Consider the following 23,319-nt stretch of genomic DNA (forward strand, 5'->3'; position numbering starts at 1 on the left):
TCCCTCTCACTCTCTCTCCCTCTCCCTCTCCCTCTCTCTCTCTCTCTCCCTCCCTCCCTCTCTCTCTCTGTGTGTGTGGATGGACGGGGGCTGCTGCGGAGGCTGTAATGGCCGAGGTGTGGAGGGTGGGGGGGGAGGGGGGCGCTGGGTGTGTCGTGTGCTCCTGTACTCTGAGGCGCTAACGTCGCTAACGTCTCTCCGCTCTCTCCCTCCCTCCCCCTCCCCCTCTCTCTCTCTCTCCCTCTCTCTCCCTCCCTCCCCCTCCCCCTCTCTCTCTCTCCGCTCTCTCTCCGCTCTCTCCCCGCAGAGCTGCCCCTCCCGAGCGGCCTGGGCGCGCAGTATGAGAGCCCCCGCTGGGGCGGCCTCCCACCCACCAGCCAGAGCCAGGGCGGCGGCTGGGATCAAGTGATCATCGACGAGAGCGACACCGAGGCGTGGCCTTCCATTTCCCGCGGCGACAGCCACGCCCCCCCAGGATGCGCCGCGGACACTGAGCGCGCCCCGGAGACCAGCGGCAGCAGCAGCAGCAGCAGTAGCGCGAGCATGTCCACAGGGGGCGCCCAGCAAGGCCACTTCCCCGCCCACCACCCCGGCAGCAAGGCCGGCGCCGGCCACTCCGGGAGCGCGGGCCCCGGGCAGGGCGGGGCCAGCCGCGGCTGGGGCTCCGGCCCCGCCCACTGCCCCCCCGGCGAGGGCAAAGCGGACGGCCCGGCGGCGGCAGGAGGGCGGGGCCAGCCCTGCTGGAGCTCCTCCAGCTTCAACCTGAACCTGAACCCCAACGCCAACCCCGCCGCCTGGCCCGTGCTGGGGCACGAGGCGGGCAGCATGGGGGGCAGCAACGGGCCCCCTCCCTCCCCCAATCTCTGCAGCCCCGCGGGCACCCCGCCGGCCCCGGGCAGCAACGGCAATACGGGCAGCGCCAACGGCAACGGCGGGGGCGGGGCCGGCGGCGCCTGGGGGGACGTGATTGGCCCCGACGCCCCGGAGCCGCACCCCTGCCCGTCCACGAACGTGTCTTTCAGCGCCGAACCTCAGAACCTTAACACCGACGGACCAAACCACACTAAGCAGGAGCCCCCGAGCCCCGCCCCCAGCCTCCCCAGCTGGGGGGGGCTCCCCGCGGGCATGGGCTCCCTGGCCCCGCCCCCCGGCCCCGCCTCGCAGGTCAACGGCGAGGGGGGCTCGGTTTGGGGCAACGGGGCGGACGCCAAGCCGGCCGGCCCCAAGGACTCGGGCTGGGACTCGGCGGCGTCCGCCTGGGGCCGCGGCGGGAACGGGGGCGGGGCCGCGGGGGCCTGGGGGCGGGCCGGGGGCGGAGACTGGGGCGGCAAGCATTCCGGCGAGGCCAAAGGCTGGGAGGCGGCGGGCAGCCCCCCCCAGGAGCAGCCCAACTCCTGGAGCCGGCCCGCCCCCGCGGCCGCCAGCGACGGCAGCAGCGACAGCCAGGAGGGCCGCGCCCAGCGCCGGGACAGGACGCCCGGCGAGGAGGCCCCGCCCCCGCCGCTGCCCCGCCCCGACCTGGACCCACGCGTGCTGTGCAACACGGGCTGGGGGCAGACGCCGGTGCGGCAGCACACCGTGTGGGACATGGAGGAGGCGTCCCGCGCCGAGCGCAAGGGCCACAGCGGCACCGAGGCCTGGGGCGGGGCGGCGGCCCCCCCCTCCGGGGCCCCGGGGCCCAACGGCGCCGCCGCCGCCGCTCCCAGGCCCGACTCGGGCGGCAAGGCCGAAGGGCCCGTCCCCGGCGGCTGGGGGGCCCCTGCCCCGGCCCCCCCCGCGCCCCCCCAGCCCGGCTCCGGCTGGGGCGAGCAGCCCGCCGCCAAAAAAGTGCCCAACGGATCCGGGGGCTGGGGCGACGCCCCGCCGGGGGGCCCCAACGCCAGCGCCCCCAAAGCCAGCCAGTCCTGGGGTCCCGAGGAGAAGTCCCCCAGCTGGGACGACACCCCCGCCAAGCCCAAAGCGCAGAGCTGGGGCGAGGGGCCCAAGCCGTCCCACGGCTGGGGCAGCGGAGGGGGCGGGAGCGGAGGAGAGTGGGCGGAGCCCGGAGAGGGGAAGAGGAACGGGACGGCCGGTGGCCCCTGGGAGGGGGAGGCGGGCAGCTGGAAGGACCCCCCTCGGGGGTGGGGCAAATCGGCTCCGGGGTCGGGCGGGGGCGGGGGTGGGGGCGGGGGCTGGGGCGAAGGCCAGCGCCCCGCCGCCCCCCCGCAGAGCTGGGGAGGGAAGCCCCAGGACGGGCCCAGCGCCAACGGCAATGGCGGCGTGGGCGGGGGCGCGGGGTCCTGGGGCGGCCCCACCTCGGTGAAGCAGAGCGGCTCGGGCCCGGGCTGGGGCGGGACGGGCCCGGGGGGCGGCGGGGCCAAGCAGGACCCCGGGGGGGAGCCCACGGGCTGGGAAGAGCCCTCCCCTCCCTCCATCCGCCGCAAGATGGAGATCGACGACGGGACCTCCACCTGGGGCGACCCCACCACGTACAACAAGACGGTCAACATGTGGGACAGGAACAACCCTGTGGTCCAGAGCACCCCGGGGCCCAACGCCAACCCCAACCCAAACCCCAACCCCCCAGCGCCCAGCAACAACAACAACAACCACAACCACCACCACCACCACCACCACCACCACCACCACCCGCACCACCCCCACCACAACCAGCCCCCCGCCCAGAGCCACGGCAACAACAACAACGGCTCGCCCAACGCGCCCGCCCCCCACCAGCCCGGACCCCCACCCAACAGGCCCCCGCTGGTGGCTCCAGGTGAGAGGCTGTCCTGCGTGTGCTTCTGCTCTCTCTCTCTCTCTCTCTCTCTCTCTCTCTCCACGGACGCAGGCAGCACAGCTCAGCACAGCTCTCTGTGCTCAGGCATACCCAGCGTTGGGTGCTGTGATGCGGGTGGAGCAGGTAGTCGCTCCGCAGAGTGTCTCTTCACGAGCGCTGTTCAGATTGGCTTTTCTCTGAACGCTGTTGCCGTGGTCGTCCGGCTGGACGTGTAGGCTAATCCCTTTGTGGGCAGCTGGTTTTGAGGTCAGTTCAGGAACTGTGGTGATGAGCACTTAACGGTCAGCCTGTTCTGCTTTCTAAAGGCTGCCTTCTTGTTTCACTTGTGGAGTGAAATTGAACGTGGAACGGCATTGCCATCCAACATGACCTCATGTTAGATGCCTATAGTTGATTATATATTCAAACATCAGTGGATTTCGGTACTATTGCATGGACTTTGGTATTAATGATCCAGTGCCTTCAGTGTTAATACTGTATGTGAGAGAGCTGCAGGCTACAGGTCTGAAGGTGTTGTCAGTGGTGTGTGTAGCAGGGATGCTGTGTAATGCAGTTAACAGACCAGGCTACAGGTCTAAAGGTGTTGTCAGTGGTGTGTGTAGCAGGGATGCTGTGTAATGCAGTTAACAGACCAGGCTACAGGTCTAAAGGTGTTGTCAGTGGTGTGTGTAGCAGGGATGCTGTGTAATGCAGTTAACAGACCAGGCTACAGGTCTAAAGGTGTTGTCAGTGGTGTGTGTAGCAGGGATGCTGTGTAATGCAGTTAACAGACCAGGCTACAGGTCTAAAGGTGTTGTCAGTGGTGTGTGTAGCAGGGATGCTGTATAATGCAGTTAACAGACCAGGCTACAGGTCTAAAGGTGTTGTCAGTGGTGTGTGTAGCAGGGATGCTGTGTAATGCAGTTAACAGACCAGGCTACAGGTCTAAAGGTGTTGTCAGTGGTGTGTGTAGCAGGGATGCTGTGTAATGCAGTTAACAGACCAGGCTACAGGTCTAAAGGTTTTGTCAGTGGTGTGTGTAGCAGGGATGCTGTGTAATGCAGTTAACAGACCAGGCTACAGGTCTAAAGGTGTTGTCAGTGGTGTGTGTAGCAGGGATGCCGTGTAGTGCAGTTAACAGACCAGAGAAAGTGGCAGTTGGCCGCTGGTGTTTGAGGCTGAAGGGCAGTGCTGCTGCAGACGGCTGCGGTCTGAAAGCCATCACGAGGCTGTCTGGCGCCCCCTGCTGTCCGCCCTGGCGCCTGCGCCCGGCTTTCGGTTGGCACGCATGGCGCCGCCAACTGCCGCGGAGACAACGCCAAGAGTTAAACGGGCGTGGCGCCGCCCTGCTGGCCAGACGGGGGCTCGCGAGTGCAGCGGGGCGGGGTGTCTGCGGGAGCGGGAGTGGGAGGGGGGCGGGGTTTCGGAGCGTTCCGTCCCTAACGCGGCGTTCCCGCCTGCCGGTCCTCCTCCCCTGCAGGCTGGGGCGAGCTGCCCAGCGCCCAGCCCAAACCGGAGCCGTCCTGGGGGGAGCCGCCCGCCCCCGCCGCCGCGGTGGACAACGGGACCTCCGCCTGGGGCAAGCCCCCCGGCAGCAGCGGGACCTGGGGCGAGGGCGGCCACGACGGGCCGGGGCCCGGACCCGGACCCTACGGCAGGGGCGGCGCACCACCAGGATCAGCCCCCTGCAAGCCAGGTACCCCGAAAACTGCCCCCCACCCCAGCGCTTGGGCACTAAAGCTGGGTGTGACCCATCCTAAGAGCACACAGCACCATTCGGTGTACATTACATATGAACAGAGCGCGCATGGGCACACGCTGTTTACAGTCTGTGTTTATGAGACGATAAAGAACAATGCTGCAATAGAGGCTGTGAGGTTTATGGGAGACATGGCACTCGAGTCATTTATTTTACAACACTGACACCTGGTGTCTGGATGGCATTACTGCACTTCCTGATGCGCCGACGGCAGATTGTGTTTGTTTGTTCATGCGGCACGCAGCCAGACCAAATATGGAGTGTCCCCCGTGGGGCTGCCGTGCGCTGAGCGTGACTCCTGTGCTCTCTTCCAGCCCCCAAACCTATGCAAGACGGCTGGGGAGGCGGTGGGGAGGACCTGAGTCTGTCGGCGGGACAGTGGGAGCCGGACGATGGCGACATGTGGAACAGCACCGCCTCCCAGGAGAGCAACTCCTCCTGCAGCTCCTGGGGGAACCCGCCCAAGAAGGGCCCACCCAAGGTCAGTCACTGCTCTGGGGTGTGTGTGTGTGTGAGTGTGTGTGAGAGAGTGTGAGTGTGTGTGAGAGAGTGTGTGTGTGTGTGTGTCTGTGAGTGTGTGTGAGAGAGTGTGTGAGTCTTTGTCTGTGTGCGTGAGAGAGTGTGTGAGTCTGTGTGTTTGAGTGAGTGTGAGTTTGTGTGCGTGCGACTTTGTGTGTGTCTGTGTGTGCGTGTGCGTGCAAGTTTGTGTGTGTGTGAGTGTGCGTGCGAGTTTGTGTGTGTGTGAGTGTGAGAGAGTGTGAGAGAGTGTGAGTCTGTGTGTGTGTGTGTGTGTGTGTGTTAGTGTTAGTGTGTGTGTTTGTGTGTTGGTGTGTTAGTGTTGGTGTGTTCACACAGTCAGGCAGCTGTGGCACAGTGAGCTGTTCTCTCCTCATTGGCTCCTCTCTCTGAGTGCAGGGGAAGGGGTCTACCAAGCAGGACGACGCCTGGATCATGAGCCGCCTGCTCAAACAGCTCACAGACATGGGCTTCCCGGTGAGCGCAGCCCCAGGGCTCAGAGCAGTCCTGTACACATGGGGCACCCAGCAATACACTAACACACCCCAGTCTAATGCACATGCACCGAGCAGTACACTAACACACCCCAGTCTAATGCACATGCACCGAGCAGTACACACACACACACACACACACACACACACACACACCACAGTCTAATGCACATGTACCGAGCAATACACACACACACACACACACACACACCGCAGTCTAATGCACATGTACCGAGCAATACACACACACACGCACACACACACACCATAGTCTAATGCACATGCACCGAGCAGTACACACACACACACACACACACACACACACACCCCAGTCTAATGCACATGCACCTAGCAATACACACACACACACACACACACACACCGCAGTCTAATGCACATGCACCGGGCAATACACACACACACACACACACCACAGTCTAATGCACATGCACCTAGCAATACACACACACACACACACACACACACACACCACAGTCTAATGCACATGCACCGAGCAATACACACACACACAAACACACACACACACACACACTAACACACCACAGTCTAATGCACATGCACCCAGCAATACACTAACACACCACAGTCTAATGCACATGCACCGAGCAGTACACACACACATACACACACACACACACAGACTCACACACACACACACACACACACACACACACACACCACAGTCTAATGCACATGCACCGGGCAGTACACACACACACACACACCGCAGTCTAATGCACATGCACCGGGCAGTACACACACACACACACACTAACACACACTAACACACACACACACACACACACACCCCAGTCTAATGCACATGCACCGAGCAATACACACACACACACACACCACAGTCTAATGCACATGCACCGGGCAGTACACACACACACACACACTAACACACACACACACACACCACAGTCTAATGCACATGCACCTAGCAATACACACACACACACACACACACACACAGTGGCTTAGACACTGTCCACTGTCTAAAGCACCTGTCATATATCCATGGTAGCCCCAGTAACCCATACTGTACACAGGTATCTCAAGTCCACATTACATGCAGTAAAAAATATACACAGCTATAAATATACACCGTGTTTATACATAGCTGGCGTTCAGTGCTGATTTGCTTTAGAAGGATATAGGTAATTTCAGGATTCGGTTGGGCCCTGTTAAGCAGTACATGTATAAGCAGAGATTGTGTGCTTGTTTGCGTGACTGATGAGCATTTCCTGCATATTTAGCGTGTGCGTGTGTGATGTGGAGTTATTCGGGGCCGGTGCTGATGTGCTGATCTGTGCTTCCGTCTGTGTGCAGAGAGACCCGGCTGAGGAAGCTCTGAAAAGCAACAACATGAATCTGGATCAGGCAATGAGTGAGTGTGCCTTCTGCCCCCCTCCTGCTATCCTTCTGCCCCCATTATGCCTCCCTTCTGCCTCCCTCCTGCCCCCATTACGCCCCCCTTCTGCCCCCCTTCTGTTAACACATACAGTAGGGATGGGGGAGTGTTCAGTGTGCTGGGTGGCCTGACATTGTGTGTGTGTGTTCGTGCATATGTTTGTGTGTGTGTGTGTGTGTGTGTCTCTGTGTGTCTGTGTGTGCGCGCGTGTGTGTGTGTCTGTGTGTGTGTGCTTGTGTGTGCTTGTGTGTGTGTGCGTGCGTGTGTGTGTGTGTGCGTGTGTGTGTGTGTGTCTCTGTGTGTGTGTGCGCTCATGTGTCTCAGGCGCCTTGTTGGAAAAGAAGACGGAACTGGACAAGCGGGGGATGGGAATTTCTGACTACAACAACGGCCTGGTCAGCAAGGCGCTGGGCTGCCGGGCCCCAGCCATCTCCAAAGAGTCCTCCGCGGACCGCACCCCCTTCCTGGACAAGGTGCGGACCGGCCCGCACCCTCCCGTCACGCATGTCCCACACGCCTCTGCTCAGGCAGAGAGCCACGTAGAGCGCTTATTCGGCATAGTGTTAGCGCAGCGGTTAGAACACCGCAAGCATACAAAAGAGGTTGCCGGTTTCGAGCCCGGACGAGACATTGCAGTGGAGTTTTTTGGAAAATTTGCTTCTTCTTGGATAACCAACTGTGTAATTTAATACTGTCTAGAATGCAAAATGACTTTGTATTATAGACAAGTGTCCGATGGCTAAATAGCATAATTTGCGTTAATTTAAGGATCGGATGCACCCCAGTAAGATCCCTTGCATTCAAACGAGTGTGTTCAGTCTCGGGAGCTGCTGTGCTGGCTGTCTGAACGCTGTGTGCTCAGTACCTCTCTGCGTTTGGCCCCTGTGCAGGACGGCGGCCTGGCGGAAGACGCCCCAACCTCACCGTTTATGCCTTCTCCCAGCCTGAAGCTCCCGCTGTCCAGCACCGGCCTCCCCAGCCAGGGCCTGGGTGGGGTCGCCTCCGGGCTGGCCATGCAAAACCTGAACAACAGACAGGTGAGCGGCTAACGCAGTCCTGGTCCGGGCAGATATAACACATTACTGTTCCGGGCAGATATAGCGCAGTCCTGTTCCAGGCAGGTATAGCACAGTCCTGTTCCGGGCAGATATAACAGACCTGTTCTCCGCAGATATAACAGTCCTGTTCTGGGCAGATATAACAGTCCTGTTCTGGGCAGATATAACAGTCCTGTTCCGGGCAGATATAACGCAGTCCTGTTCCAGGCAGGTATAGCGCAGTCCTGTTCTGGGCAGATATAACAGTCCTGTTCTTGGCAGATATAACAGTCCTGTTCCAGGCAGATATAACACAGTCCTGTTCTCGGCAGGTATAACAGTCCTGTTCTGGGCAGATATAACAGTCCTCTTCCGGGCAGATATAACAGTCCTGTTCCGGGCAGATATAACACAGTCCTGTTCTCGGCAGGTATAACAGTCCTGTTCTGGGCAGATATAACAGTCCTGTTCTGGGCAGATATAACGCAGTCCTGTTCCAGGCAGATATAACACAGTCCTGTTCCGGGCAGATATAACACAGTCCTGTTCTGGGCAGATATAACAGTCCTGTTCTGGGCAGATATAACACAGTCCTGTTCCAGGCAGATATAACACAGTCCTGTTCCAGGCAGATATAACGCAGTCCTGTTCCGGGCAGATATAACACAGTCCTGTTCTGGGCAGATATAACACATTACTGTTCCGGGCAGATATAACACAGTCCTGTTCCAGGCAGGTATAGCCCAGTTCTGTTCTGGGCAGATATAACGCAGTCCTGTTCCAGGCAGGTATAGCGCAGTCCTGTTCCGGGCAGATATAACAGACCTGTTCTCGGCAGATATAACAGTCCTGTTCCAGGCAGGTATAGCGCAGTCCTGTTCCGGGCAGATATAACAGACCTGTTCTCGGCAGATATAACAGTCCTGTTCCAGGCAGGTATAGCGCAGTCCTGTTCCGGGCAGATATAACAGACCTGTTCTCGGCAGATATAACAGTCCTGTTCCAGGCAGGTATAGCGCAGTCCTGTTCCAGGCAGATATAACAGACCTGTTCTTGGCAGATATAACAGTCCTGTTCTGGGCAGATATAACAGACCTGTTCTCGGCAGATATAACAGTCCTGTTCTGGGCAGATATAACAGACCTGTTCTCGGCAGATATAACAGTCCTGTTCCAGGCAGGTATAGCGCAGTCCTGTTCCGGGCAGATATAACGCAGTCCTGTTCTCGGCAGATATAACAGTCCTGTTCTGGGAAGATATAACAGACCTGTTCTCGGCAGATATAACAGTCCTGTTCCGGGCAGATATAACACAGTCCTGTTCCGGGCAGATATAACGCAGTCCTGTTCCAGGCAGGTATAACAGACCTGTTCTCGGCAGATATAACAGTCCTGTTCTGGGCAGATATAACAGACCTGTTCTCGGCAGATATAACAGTCCTGTTCCAGGCAGATATAACAGACCTGTTCTCGGCAGATATAACAGTCCTGTTCCAGGCAGGTATAGCGCAGTCCTGTTCCGGGCAGATATAACGCAGTCCTGTTCTCGGCAGATATAACAGTCCTGTTCTGGGCAGATATAACAGACCTGTTCTCGGCAGATATAACGGTGCTGTTCGGGGCAGATATAACAGTCCTGTTCCAGGCAGGTATAGCGCAGTCCTGTTCCGGGCAGATATAACGCAGTCCTGTTCTCGGCAGATATAACAGTCCTGTTCTGGGAAGATATAACAGACCTGTTCTCGGCAGATATAACAGTCCTGTTCCGGGCAGATATAACACAGTCCTGTTCCGGGCAGATATAACGCAGTCCTGTTCCAGGCAGGTATAACAGACCTGTTCTCGGCCGATATAACAGTCCTGTTCTGGGCAGATATAACAGACCTGTTCTCGGCAGATATAACGGTGCTGTTCGGGGACTGTGAGTCATGCTCGTCAGGCACACCTTTTTAAACGCTGCACCTCTTGCAGAATGAATCATCTCACACGAAGGCAACGGTAAAGTGCAGGAGAAAAGCGTGCAAATGTCGCACCTCGGATTCGAATCGTCACGTCGGCCCTGGTGTGACTTTTGCTGCGGTAATCGTGGCGGGGGTGGATCGTGGGGAACCAGGTCGTCGGGTTTTTGTGTGAACCCCAGGAGTTCAGCCTCTGCAGAGGGCCTCCATGTAGCTAGAGCTCTCGGTGCAAGCAGTACCCCCTGATCCCATCCGTCACACACGGTCACACACCGAGCAGTCACACACTCAAGGCTCTTCCTTTTGTTGCTGGCATGCTGACAACGCTCCCATCTCTTTTCAGCCTCTTCTGTCTGCCTGTTGTGAAATAGCCTTCCCCTCTCGTCTCTTCTGTAATCACAGAAGGCAAACTGAAATTGAGAGAGCTCAGTTCTTATAAATGCATGGAGGCAGTTGAGTGGCAGAGATGTTTGGTCCTTTTGTGCGCTGAGTCTGCTGGCCCTTTGGCTGCTCCACAGTGAGCGCAGTCCTTGATTTTTGAAAGCGCGGAACAACAGTGGAGATGACAGAGGGGGAAGCGCTGACAGCCTTTCATTTCACTGCCCGGGTCTCTGGGAGAGCCAAGGCCGGGCTGCATCGGAGCGGCTGGGGCTAAAGTGACCCTGGCTGAGAGGTTCTGAATGGAGAGACGCAGGACGGGAGACTGCATTACTGTTTGCTGTCTGGTATCTCTGTTCTCCGATGGGCCAAGACCAGGCTTTCGAGGCTAATGCGAGGTCATTGCCTAAATGAGACGGGGCCGCCTGGTTTCGTCCTCATAACTCGATTTTAGAGTGGCTAAATTTGAGTGCTGTGATGGATGTGGTGAAGTAAGATCAGTGGGGGGGTTTATCCTGTAGGATGAACAGACTTGTGCATTTGACCCCTTCAACCTCCCCTGTCCCTCACGGCTTGGCTCCTCCCCCTCTCTCGCGGCCTGGCTCCTCCCTCTCTCTCCCGGGTTGGTTCCTCCCCCTCTCTCTCATGGTTTGGCTCCTCCCCCTCTCTCTCATGGCTTGGCTCCTCCCCCTCTCTCCCGCAGATGCAGAGCGGAATGTTCGGCAGTAGCGGAGCAGCACAAGCCCGGGCCGTGCATCAGCAGGCTCCTCCCCCTCAGCCGTCAGTGCCGCCTCTCAACTCCTCCCAGCCTAATCTCCGCGCTCAAGTGCCTCAGTTTCTCTCCCCTCAGGTCAGCCCCGCCCGCCCTGAGCAGAGCCTCTGTCCACACGCACGTACGCACATGCACAGACACACGCACACAAACGCACACACACTAACACGCACACACACATTCACACTAACACACACACGCACACGCACACACCCACTCACACTAACACACACACACACACAAACGCACACTCACACACACAAATGCACACACACACTCACACACACAAACAAACGCACGCACGCGCGTGCATACACAAACAGACACACACTCACACACACACACACATACACACACACACTCACACACACACATTCACACTCACATTCACACTCACATTCACACTCACACTCACACACTCACTCACACACACACACTCACACGCGCATGCTGATGGACACGTACGCTTGCCTGCTCTGTGCACGCCAGGCCGCAGTGACTCAGAGCTGTAAACAGCCTGCTGTAGATGTCTGTCTGTGTGTCCGTTTCTGTATTTGATTCTGGACTTGACTCGTGACGCGTCTGTTCCTGTTCACGGTTTCATAAATACAATTGACCGACGCACACGGAGTCAGCTGGCAGCATCTGCTTGGAAGAGCTGCCGCAAGAAATCACAGATGGTTTTTGAAAGTATAGTCCAGTTTCATCGTAAAGTAGTTTGGCTTGATAAAGTCGTAAATAACGTATAAATAGGAAACGCGTCAAACTGTGGAAATAGTGAGAAGTGAAGGCATTGTCTGGTCTTCCACTGATGAAGTGCTGGGATAGGTTGTCTGCCATTTCGCCCAGCTTGCTAGGAATAACTATATGACCTAGTTGGTTTGAACAATATTATGGCAAGATTTTTTTTTTTTTTTTTTTTAAAGCCCAAGTATGCTCGTTGGTGTTAGCTGATTTTAGACTAGACTTAGTTTGGCTGAACGTGAGTCCAACTCTCGGTATCTGTAGGGCTAACATACGCCCCGTTTACTCTGTTGTGGGAGATTGCACCCACATAGCCTAACATTATTAATGTGCAGTATCTAGCCTACCTACTGGCAGCTCTATTTATACTTCCTTTCCTATCAGTCTTATCTTTCGTTCTTTTAGTTTATTATTTCTGTTATTGTTCCAGCGCTGTTTAACCTTGGCGTAGCTACTCAACGATGCTCGCCCCAGCTAACTTTAAGCATCGTATTGCCAGCTAACAACCTGCTTATCTGCTGTACTGTTAACAGTGCTTTTGACAAATTAACTTTGACTTGATTTAATCACTCTGCTACCTCCAGTTAATAGACTAGACGCGCTATCTAACGTTATTAATGTGCAGGATGCAGCTTATCTTGGAGCGAAAGTAGCTGTGTCTGTCTGCGGCATTGGCTGCAGGTGGCAGAACGTTTTTATCCACAACAGACGCTTCACCAAGTTTGTCTTCGACTTGGGGAATGGAATAAAAATATAACCCCCTCCTCATCCAAACGTTCTGGATGACTCCTGGCAGTTTCGCAAGTTCCACAACAGCAGCTTTCAACCACCTACAGAAGCTTTATAACTTTTATAGTTATAAAGTTCTTCTCGCTATCAGCTACACGGCTGCAGATGGTGTCAGGGGAAGTGGTCCATAGTAACTGTTTCTAAGCAGAGATTTTGGTCGATGTCAATCGCACATTTGCTGAAGTTCAGTCGTCGGTTTGAACAGCAGAAGTGGTCTGACTTGTTTTTGTGGTTGTGTCTTCCTGCAGGTTCAAACACAGCTCTTGCAGTTCGCCGCAAAAAACATTGGTCTCAATCCTGCACTTTTGACCTCACCAATAAACCCTCAGCAGATGACCCTGTTGTACCAACTACAGCAGCTGCAAATGGTGAGCGAGGGACCGGCCTGGGGCCTGGGCTCCTGGGTCCTGGGTCCTGGGGCCCGGACAGGGGGCTGCTTTTTGCGCTGGGTGCTGTGTCGGGGCTGTGTCTCACGGTGCGGCTCTGTCTCTGTGCACACAGGCGTATCAGCGTTTACAGATCCAGCAGCAGATGATGCAGGGTCAACGCCCGTCCGGACCCATCCGACAACAAGAGCAGCAAGTGAGGCTCCGCCTCCGTCGCGCCGGCCGCCCCGCCCACAGCGTGCAGCGCGCAGTACTCACAGCGCCATAAGGCTCCGCAGCGTTAATGCGGTGTTCAGACGAACAGTACCACTGAGCACGACAGTGTGTGTGTGTGCTGAAATGCATGTTATACGTGTGTCATGCAAGGGGAAGCTGGTCTGTTTTTGTGGTTATTAGTAGTGACCCCACTTCCTCCTGCTTTCTGAGTGAACGGCGCACGCGTTTTTTTTTTTCCCTGCACCGTCCTCTGACAAAAAAAGTGTCGGTGTCGCCCCCTGCAGGTTGCACGTACAATCAATAACATGCAGCAGCAGATCCAGCAGCACCAGCGCCAGCTGGCCCAGGCCCTCCTGATGAAGCAGCAGCCTCCTCCTCCTCCTCCTTCTCACTCCAGCCTGCAGCCCAGCGCCGGAAAATCAGCCCTGGACGGCTTCCCCGGCCACGCCCAGGGCCCGGGCCTCTCCGACCTGCAGACCAAAGAGCCGCAGTCTTCGCCCAACTCCTACGCCGCGTACCCGCTCTGTAAGTGCAGCGAGGACGCTCGCGCTCGCCCCCCCCCCCGCCGCCGCAGTCCGCCGTTTCCCTCGCCCGACGCTATATCCCTGTGTTCCTGTCTCTCCCCCCCTCAGCTGGACTCAATCCAAACATGAATGTAAACTGCATGGAGGTGGGGGGCGTGTCCATGAAGGACGCTCCTCAGCCTCAGTCCCGCCTCTCGCAGTGGACACACCCCAACTCCATGGAGAATCTCTCTGGCAACCCCTCCCCTCTGGAGCCCAACCTCAACAAGCACGGTACGGCACCTCCCCCCCCCCACACGCACAGGAGCCCCCCCCCCCCCACACACACACACACACACACACACACGGGAGCACACACCCCCCCTACACACACATGCACGAGAACACGAGATCCTGCTCCCTGTAAGCAGGTTTCATCATCCGGAGGAGCCTTGCTCAATTTCTGCATGGCTCAATCTGCGTGGTGAAACGCCGTGAGAGGAGATCACACGTGTGCGGCTGCCTGCGCAGCTGAGTTTAGGGATCGCCGGCAGAAATAAGACTTCCATAAATGGCTTTCTTTCGCTCGGTGCGGTCCTAACCTCAGTCAGTACAAGGTTCAAATAGCAGGTCAGCAGAACTTAGTTCCACCACAGTGGTTTGTACAGTGCTGAGCGCTTTTGAACGGAAAACTTTGCAGTTGTTTGTCATTTTGGTTCTCAGCTTTTAGGAGGGTCCCTTTCCACCTGCGGTCTACCTGAATCGCCCCCCGCCCTCTTCATCACGGGCCACACGGGTTTCTTGTGGCCAGTTTGTCGTCTGATAAAGACCGAACACCGAACTTTTTTTGTTTTGTTTTTTGTTTTGTTTTGAGAGGCGCTCTTCTCAGAACGTTTTTGAAGTGCACCTGCTTTGTGCGTGTGGTCAGAGGCCTGAGAAACGCGCCTGTGTGTGTGTGTGTGTGCGTGTGTGAGTGTGTGTAGTCTTAGACACGGTGCCCTCCACCAGCTCCAGGGGGGAGTAAACAGGAAGTAGAGAAGAATCAGAGTCCAGTTAGAGAAAGGGATGGAAACGCTTGGGTTATCGTTCCATTCGGAAGGTCCCCTCTGGTCAGGTTGCGTGAACCTGTGTGTGTGTGTGTGTGTGTGTGTGTGTGTGTGTGTGTGTGTGTGTGTGTTTGTTTTTCTGTGTGTGTGTGTGTGTGTGGTTTTATTTTTGTTTTTAATGTACTGGTTGTCTTTGAGGCTGAAGTCTTTGAGGCTGAAGTCTTTGAGGTTGATCATGTGATATGGACGCCAGTTTTGCGCGGGCCTGGTCGTTTTTGGGGCGTCGGGGGAGAAATGACGGGCGTCCCTCTCGCCTCCCAGGTGCCATCCCCACCGGCGCCAGCCTGGCCCTGGCGGGAAAGCCCCCCATGGACGACTCGTACAGCCCCTACAATCTCATGCCCACCTCCGAGTCGCCCGCCAGCCCGCTGGCGCCCCCCGACAGCTGGGGCCCGGGCAAGGGCGCCAGCGAGAAGATCTCCAACGGCACCAACATCAGCTGGCCCCCGGGTACGCAGCCGCTGGGCTCCACAGCCTCGGCGAGGGGGGGGGGGTCGGGGGGTGGTGGCTCGAGGCCGTGGAGTTAAGCATCTTTTATCCCGTGTGTGATCTTTGCAGAGTTCTGTCCCGGGGTGCCCTGGAAGGGGCTGCAGAACATCGACCCGGAGACGGACCCCAACATGACCCCGGGGAGCGTCCCCAGCGGCCCCACCATCAACACCAACATCCAGGATGTGAACCGCTACCTGCTGCGGGACCGAAGCGGAGGTACGGAGAGAGGGGAGGGAGAGGGGAGGAGAGGAGGAGGGGAGAGGCGGGTGGGGAGGAGAGAGGAGGGGAGAGGTGGGTGGGGAGGAGAGAGGAGAGGAGGGGAGGAGGGGAGGGGGTTAGAGGAGGGGAGAGGAGGGGGCTGGGCGCGCTTTTACATGAGGAGGCACACGCTGAAGAACTCATGCTGTGATTAGTGTGTATGAGCAAGATACTTCAAGGTCAACGGCAAGGTTATATGATAGATAATTTGTTTTTTTTTTGCTATGGGGGGGGGGTGAATAGTCCTGAATGTAGCGTTCATGCTGCTTCAGTAGAATGTCTGATGTACTGCTGAAGTGCCTCTGTAGTGCAGTTAATGGCGATATGACCGTCCGGCCACCGTGTGGCGCTCAAGGGGCCTCATCCATTATGGGCTCACCCGTCTGGGCTCTGACTGCTGGTGGTACTGCTCCACTTCCACCCAACAGAAGCTCAGGCCACACCCCTCAGCTGCAAAACAGCTTCTTTTTTTTTTTTCACTTTCTGTTTGTTTCCCCCCCCCCCCTTTTTTTTTTTTTTTTGGGAACACCGTAGGCGCCTCCCCCACCTCTCAGAATGGCGCGCTGCCTCCCTCCAGTGACTGGCCAGTCAGTGCCTACACTAGCTCCTTCAGTTTGTCCTCCTCGGACAGTGACGGTGAAGGTACAGCCCCCCCTCCCCGCCTTACCCCCAAATTGTCTCCTGCCCCCCCCCCCCCCCCTCTGCTGGTTGTGGCCTGTGCCCCTCGTGCGGCTGTAGGAGCCCCCTGATCTCTCCGACTGCGTGTGCCCCCCCCCCCCCAACACACAATCCCTGTAACTGTGCTCCTGCCCGTGTCCTTGGTACTAATGCCACATGCCTGTGTGTGTGTGTGTGGACATGGATTATCTGTGTGTAACGGGTGTACCGGTGTGTGTGTGTGTGTGTGTGTGTGTGTGTGTGTGTGTGTGTGTGCGTGTGTGTGTCCGGTTTTTGGGTCATGGTGAGGTCCACATTGCTGCTCACGCACGCTGACAGACTTTGAGAAAAGAAACGTTGCTGCTTATTTTGGACCCGGAGTGCTGTTTGACTTGAGAGTCCTAAACAGACCCAAGTATAACAGCATGTTCATGTCGGTGTGTCTGTGTGCACGGGCACAGACGTCATGGATTTGTCTGTGCTGATGTCTGTTAATTCTGCTCTGTTTCTTCCAGTTCCTACAGTGTAAAGCCCGCAGATCTGTAGCAAGATCTTTTTCATGCGAATGAAGCGCTTGCTCTTAGAATCTCACAGTGCTACCCACAGGCTGCGTAAATATTGTGATCAATTAACCACACAAATATCAGACACCTAAGGACGATTCGCTCAAAGAAACAGGAGTTTTAAAATTTATTTATTTATTTTTTTTGTTATGGTTCACGTCTGGGTCATCGCCCTTTTGTAAAACGCAGTGTATTTTTTTCCCGTGTTTTGCTTTTTTTGAGGGTGGTTATTCGGCCTATTTTGTACTATTTGTTGTGACTCCCCTACCCCCCCCCCCCCCCCCATAAATATAACACCCTTGGTGCTAGTTCCCTTTTGCTTGGTAGACACTGAATGATCGTGACTCATAGCGATGCGTGTGCAGTTAGGTGTTAGTTCAGATCTGATTGATGTAACTGCAGTCCACAGGGCTGCTGGGTGGCTCGTCCTGCTTAGGCCGTGTTCTAGTGAATGGATGGGGCCCCAAGCTGTGGCCCCAAGCTGTGCCACTGAACAGTCTTCGCCGTTGCCAGGGGACGGGAGAAGTGCTTCAGCTGGCCCGGATGGCAGCGTCCCCATTGGTCGATAGGGGTGCCTGCAGGCCGGGCCTGTTGAGCTGCATGTAAAGTGGCTCTTCAGCTGGGGCGTGCTCGTCTGCGCTCCTGAATCAATAGCGGTGGGGGGGGGGGAGGGAATGTGGGGGGGGGGGGGGACTGGAGGCCTGTGGCACACCCCTGACGGCTCCTCTATAGAGCAGTTTAATCACGCTGGCAGCACCAATAGGATCCGACGTTAGAAAGATGTCAGTCTCAGAGTAGCGAGAAACGGCTGTGTGCGGATCAAACAGGAAGGGAGCCGCGTTGAGGCAGCCCACAAACGGACCACAGTTCTCTGCGCCTGCTCTGATGTTGGGATTTCTGTGTGCCCCCCCCCCCACCCCCCCCCGTGTCTCCCTCGCAGGTAAACTGTCCGACATGAAGTCCACCTGGTCTCCGGGGCCCATCTCCCACACGCAGGCCTCGCTGTCCCACGAGCTGTGGAAGGTCCCCCAGGGCCCCCCGCGGAACACCACGGCCCCCTCCCGCCCTCCCCCGGGCCTGACCAACGCCAAGCCCTCCTCCACCTGGGGGGGCAACGCCCTGGGGCTGGCGCCCAGCTGGACGGGCTCGTACTCCTCGGGTACGTGGGCCGCCCCCGCCCCCGCCCCCGCCCTGCTCCGCTCCGCTCCGACCTGCTCGCGCTTCCGAACATGGGGCGTTTTTTTTCGCGTGAGGTTTTTGGCCGTGTGGGTTCCCCTGAGGCGAGGGCGTGGGGCGAACACGCCCTGCTCTGGGGTGCAGCGCGCCCCAACTGAAGTTCTGAGGTTTACCAGAAACGGGGAGGCCGCAGCTTTCGGGCGCGTTTGTACTCTGCTGTAAACACGGAGAGAGAGGGCGTCTGATTCGCCTGTGGCGGGGTTCGGCGGTTTGTTCTGCCGGGCGTGGCGTGCCAGAAACTCCGAAAAAGCAGAAATGCAGCTGTTAGTCGGGGACTGAGGTTTGGCTTTTCTCTCTGGCCTTGTGCTCGTCTTCTCTCTCTCACTCTGCCTCCTGTTTTTCTCTCCTTTTCTATGTGTGTGTCTTCTCTCCCTCTGTTTCTTTCATGTGTGTGCATGTGCGTGTGTTTGTGTGTGTGCGTGTGTATGTGTATGTATGTATGTGTGTGTGTATGTGTGTGTGTGTGCGTATGTGTGTGTGTGTGTGTATATGTGTGTGCGTGTGTATGTGTATATATGTGTGTGTGTGTGTGTGTGTGTATGTGTGTGTGCGTGCGTGTGCGCGTGTGCATGTGTATGTGTGTGTATGTGTGTGTGTGTGCGTGCGTGTGTTTGTTTATGTGCGCGTGTGCATGTGTATGTATGTGTGTGTGTGTGTGTGTGTGTGTGTGTGTGTGTGTGTGTGTGTGTGTGTGTATGTGTGTGTGTATGTGTGTGTGTGTGCGTATGTGTGTGTGTGTGTGTGCGTGTGTATGTGTATATATGTGTGTGTGTGCGCATGTGTGTGTGTATGTGTGTGTGCGTGCGTGTGTATGTGCGTGTGTGTATGTGTGTGTGTGTATGTGTATGTGTGTATGTGTGTATGTGTGTGTGTGTGTGTGTGTGTGTGTATGTGTGTGTGTATGTATGTGTGTGTGTGTGTGTGTGTATGTATGTATGTGTGTGTGTGTGTGTGTGTGTGTGTGTGTGTGTGTGTGTGTGTGTGTGCGCGTGTGCGTGTGTATGTGTGTCTTTTCCTCCGTGTCCCTCTGTCTTGCTGTCTCTCAGCAGGTACTACTTGGAGCACAGACAGCTCCAGCAGGACCAGCAGCTGGCTCGTCCTGAGGAACCTCACTCCTCAGGTAAGGTATCGCACACCTGCGGGGTGGTGGGTTGGGTGAGGCGGGGGACAGGGGGGCGGGGTCACGCAGACGGGAGGGCCGCGCCCCGTGTGACCCGGTGCGGCGGTGTGTTGCAGATCGACGGCTCGACGCTGCGGACGCTGTGCATGCAGCACGGGCCCCTCATCACATTCCACCTCAACCTGACCCAGGGCAACGCCGTGGTGCGCTACAGCTCCAAGGAGGAGGCCGCCAAGGCCCAGAAGTCCCTGCACATGTGCGTACGCCACCTTCGCCGCGGCCGTGTCTGCTGGCAGTCGGGCTTACATCCTGTTAGGATGCTGGGGTGGGGGTGTTGTGGGGGAAATGGGAACCCAGTTGACATGTTATGTCAAACTGAAACTTTCTGAAGCCCTTCCTGTGCTGCCACCAGACTTAAGGGAAACCCTGAGACACCAGATGGTCTCAGTCACAATCTGTTTTTTGTCATAATTTCAGTTTTGTTTTTTGTTTTTTTTTTGTTTTTCGAAACTGGTTGGCAAAATTGAAACTGTCAATTTTCTCTCGCTGAGCTAACAGGCTCCATCTCTGACTCCTCCTCCAGGTGCGTGCTGGGAAACACCACCATCCTGGCCGAGTTTGCTGGGGAAGAGGAGGTGAACCGTTTCTTTGCACAAGGCCAGTCCCTGACGCCCACCACCAGCTGGCAGCCCAACCCGGGAACCAATCAGACGCGGCTGGGGGGCGCGGGGGCGGCGGCGGCGGCGGCGCACGCCATGGGCCACTGGAACAGCGGCGGGCTGGGCGGAGCCAAGGCCGGCAGCGACCTGCTGTGGGGCGGGGTCCAGCAGTACTCCGGCCTGTGGGGGCCCCCCAGCGGGGAGGACGCCAGGGTCATCGGGAGCCCCACCCCAATCAACACGCTGCTTCCCGGGGACCTGCTGAGCGGGGAGTCCATGTAGAGGAACCGACCCGACCCGACCCAAACGGAGAGAGAGACGCGCCAGAGAACAGAACAACGCCGGAGCAGAAACCAAGCCAATCATGTGACGATAATCAGAGAATCAGTATCTAGAGAACTGTGAACCAGGACCCAGACGGCCCCGGGCAGCTCTGAAGCTGCTGCTCTTTCCCTTATCCATCTTTCTTTTTGCGTTCCTTCTTTACTTTTTTTTTTTTCTTTCTTCCCAGAAAGGGTTGGGTTTGAGTGTTCAAAGCCGTCGTCTTTGCGGAATTGAAACAAAAAAAAAACAAAGACTATTACGTCAACAAAGGAAAGAGAACCGTGTAGTGATTATACTTACTTTTTTTTTTGAATAACTGACATTCGTCGTGAAGTGTTTTTAAGAGAAGTGAAATAAAAAGCTGCCATTTTTAAGCTTCCCTTTAGGCCCTCCCACCTCATGAACCAGCCCCCCCCCCCCCCCCCCCGTCCCCCGTCCCCCGACAATTCCCCAGAAAACTCATCATTCCGAGCATGCCCCTGGCCTAGGGAATGGTCCGCGTACCGTTTTGTGTTGGTTTGTTTTGCTTCTCAGCACTAATGTTAGCCTTAAGCGCTCTCCAGCCAGGCGTTCCTCACGCTTTTTATACTCGTACTGAAGAAATGAATGGAGAATTGCACAGTCCCCATTTCTGAGCCAGCAGACTCTAGGCAGGAAGGCAGTGTGAACAGCGTCGAGCTACGGTAGGAGGCCTGCCACTATGGACCCCAGCTCTTACTGTAGCACGTTTTCTTTTTCCGTTTTCGTTCTTTGTTTTTTTTTTTTTTGTCAAAGGGAGTTACACTGCTGATTGTTTCTTATATTCAGGCTGGTTTTTTTTTGTTTATATCTATCGCAACATAAGCTGAGAGAATTATTACTCGAAACATGTTAATCTGGCTGAGGGTGTGTGTGTGCGTGCGTGTGCGTGCGTGTGTGTGTGTGTGTGTGTGTTCAGCGCTTGTTTTTCCATCTGTACGTCCGTATACCACTGCTCTACAGAACTGTAAAGAAACACTTGCTGAACCCTCCTGAACCCTGCCACACCGTGTTCAAGGACTACCTGCTGTTCTGATCTCATTTGATTTGCTGAATCATGTGGTCCACCAGTTTCTGAAAAGATTTTTATTTTTATTTTATTTTATTTTTTTTATAAAAACCTTCACCGTCAAGTGATGCGTTGTGCAATATAGCGCCCAAGCCTCTTCCGTCCGCCGCTACACTCAACAGAAGCTGGTTGCCGTTTTAGTTTTTTGTATTATTTTTTTTTGGGTCGTTTGTGCATTTTGAGAACTTTGGAACTGCAGAAATCGTACCCTCCTGAGCCCCCCCGCGCCCTCCCCCGCGCTCCCCCCCTACCCCCCCCCCCCCCCCCCCCCGACCCCCCCAAACTGTTGCGTGAATCCAGTGGGACAGTGGGAATGGCTGCAAGGCATCAGCGTTCAGGGGTGCCCTGCACGCCGTCAGTCTGAACGCGCAGGGACAAAGCGTGCGGACTGAACGCACTTCCTCAATCCGCCCTGCAGCCGCACGCAACAGGGACTGTACCTGGGGGGGGGGAGGAGGGCCGGAGAGGTCTGGCACAATACCAAATAAGAGGAGTTTCTCACAATGCAGTAGATTAAAGGGTGTTCCTTGCATTTGGTACAAATGTACGAGACAGACAAAACAAACAAAAAAAAAAAAACTTAAAAAATAAATAAACTTTTCGAAAAGGGGTAGTTTGTTATAGCACTTAAGAAGAGCGCCAAGCTCGAACTGCAACACCAACAAAACCAGAAAACGGAGAAGCAACACAAGAAAACTGAAAAAAGCAAGAGACTTATGGAAAAAAAGAAAAGAAAAAAGACATCTCTTCAGTGGCATCTCCGTGTTCTTTTTGTACTGTATCCGTGTTTGAGAAATACGTCTTTCCCCCCGCTTTGTCCTGTCCCTGCTTGGTCCAGGGACCGGACCGGACCGGAATGGACCTGAAACCGGTAGCAGGAAGAAGGGGGGGAAAAAAAGAAAAGACTGAAACCTACTATCTGGCAAGAAAGCCTGTACGTATGGGGTTTTATTTTAGTTTTAGTTTGTTTTTTTGCTCTCTCTTTTTTTTTTTTTTTGGTATATCAAAGTGAATATCACTGTTACTCCAAAATGTTTAGCCTTTTTGTCTGGAGACGCTAGACATGCAATGTTACTTGGATCCCGCAGGAGCCAACTGTGGGGGCTCCTGCCAACCTGTATGATAGTTTGGCCATCGAGTGCCTATCTGCTGTGGAGCCTGTGGCGCCCCTCCCCTGACCCCCCCAGCCCCCCCCCCCCCGCCCCCCCTTCTGCCGTTCCAATCTGCAGCAGTGCTCCCCCTACCCCCTCCCCCGCCCGGGCAGCCAGAGCCAAGCCCGACTGGACCCTCGGCCCGGCAAGGAGCAGCTTCGTCAGGACTGGCCAATCAGAACTACTGTGCCAGCTCTGAACCTGGTCTCAACTTCCACCCCTCCCCCACCTCCCCCTCCCCTTTGCTCCAACATCACTTTAGCTGGAGGTTGAGACGGTTTTCTGGAATCACCAGTGTTGATCCTTCTTTGTTTTAGTTTGTTGTTAGTTTTGTCTGTTTGTTGCGTCTCCTACGCGGTGGTGTTCTGGCTAGCTGCTTACCGGCCCTTCACTGCGAGAATGCGGAAAACACTTTTTGGGTAAGACAGGTGCCTCAGTTAAGTGCAGCCTGCGTGTGGGGGTGCAAATGTGGAGTAATACTACAGATATCTCTCCCTCTCTCTCTCCCCCTCTCTCTCTCCCTCTCTCTCTCTCCCTCCCTCTCCCTCTCTCTCTCTCTCTCTCTCTCTCTCCCTCCCCCCCCCTCTCTGTTTTGTGATTTGTTTTACTGTCGTTTGTGCTCATGCTTTGTGTTTGAACCAGTATTTTTTTTGTTTTTGTTTTTGTGTAAGTATGTCCTGGTGGTACCTTGAGATGTGTAGGTGGGGTGAAGCTGTTACAGTGGGTGTAACCGTGCCCCCTGCGCCCCCCCCCCCCCCCCCAAAGCTGCTCCGCCGGCTCATATGCTGGCCCTCCTGCCCCTCCCGCTGCTGCGCCCCCTCCCCAGCACACACACCCCCTCCCTCACCCGGCCTGCTTCACTCGGTGCTTTACAAAGGGGTTCGGACAACAGGAGGGGCCTGGAGCCCCCAGAACACAAGCG

General features: G+C 56.2%; 1 protein-coding gene across 4 annotated transcripts in view; it reads left to right on the forward strand.

Annotated features, from left to right (window-relative positions):
• Positions 1 to 20,588, forward strand: part of tnrc6c2 (trinucleotide repeat containing adaptor 6C2) — a 72,450-nt gene extending 51,862 nt beyond the window's left edge. Inside the window, exons 5-23 of one of the 4 annotated variants that reach the window (XM_035405089.1) lie at positions 308 to 2,755; positions 4,236 to 4,451; positions 4,829 to 4,995; positions 5,430 to 5,507; positions 6,881 to 6,938; positions 7,287 to 7,435; positions 7,853 to 7,999; positions 11,038 to 11,184; positions 12,888 to 13,007; positions 13,141 to 13,221; positions 13,526 to 13,766; positions 13,874 to 14,038; positions 15,112 to 15,300; positions 15,409 to 15,558; positions 16,135 to 16,242; positions 17,761 to 17,979; positions 19,103 to 19,176; positions 19,293 to 19,432; positions 19,760 to 20,588. In XM_035405089.1, the coding sequence (XP_035260980.1) occupies positions 308 to 2,755; positions 4,236 to 4,451; positions 4,829 to 4,995; positions 5,430 to 5,507; positions 6,881 to 6,938; positions 7,287 to 7,435; positions 7,853 to 7,999; positions 11,038 to 11,184; positions 12,888 to 13,007; positions 13,141 to 13,221; positions 13,526 to 13,766; positions 13,874 to 14,038; positions 15,112 to 15,300; positions 15,409 to 15,558; positions 16,135 to 16,242; positions 17,761 to 17,979; positions 19,103 to 19,176; positions 19,293 to 19,432; positions 19,760 to 20,117 (5,255 nt within the window). In that variant the 3' untranslated portion in view covers positions 20,118 to 20,588. The remainder of the gene's footprint in view (positions 1 to 307; positions 2,756 to 4,235; positions 4,452 to 4,828; positions 4,996 to 5,429; positions 5,508 to 6,880; positions 6,939 to 7,286; positions 7,436 to 7,852; positions 8,000 to 11,037; positions 11,185 to 12,887; positions 13,008 to 13,140; positions 13,222 to 13,525; positions 13,767 to 13,873; positions 14,039 to 15,111; positions 15,301 to 15,408; positions 15,559 to 16,134; positions 16,243 to 17,760; positions 17,980 to 19,102; positions 19,177 to 19,292; positions 19,433 to 19,759) is intronic. The other 3 variants (XM_035405090.1, XM_035405091.1, XM_035405092.1) reach the window with 3 other exon arrangements.
• The last annotated feature ends 2,731 nt before the right edge of the window (positions 20,589 to 23,319 follow it).

Source organism: Anguilla anguilla, chromosome 2 (assembly GCF_013347855.1).
Source record: "Anguilla anguilla isolate fAngAng1 chromosome 2, fAngAng1.pri, whole genome shotgun sequence".
Lineage (NCBI taxonomy): Eukaryota > Metazoa > Chordata > Actinopteri > Anguilliformes > Anguillidae > Anguilla > Anguilla anguilla.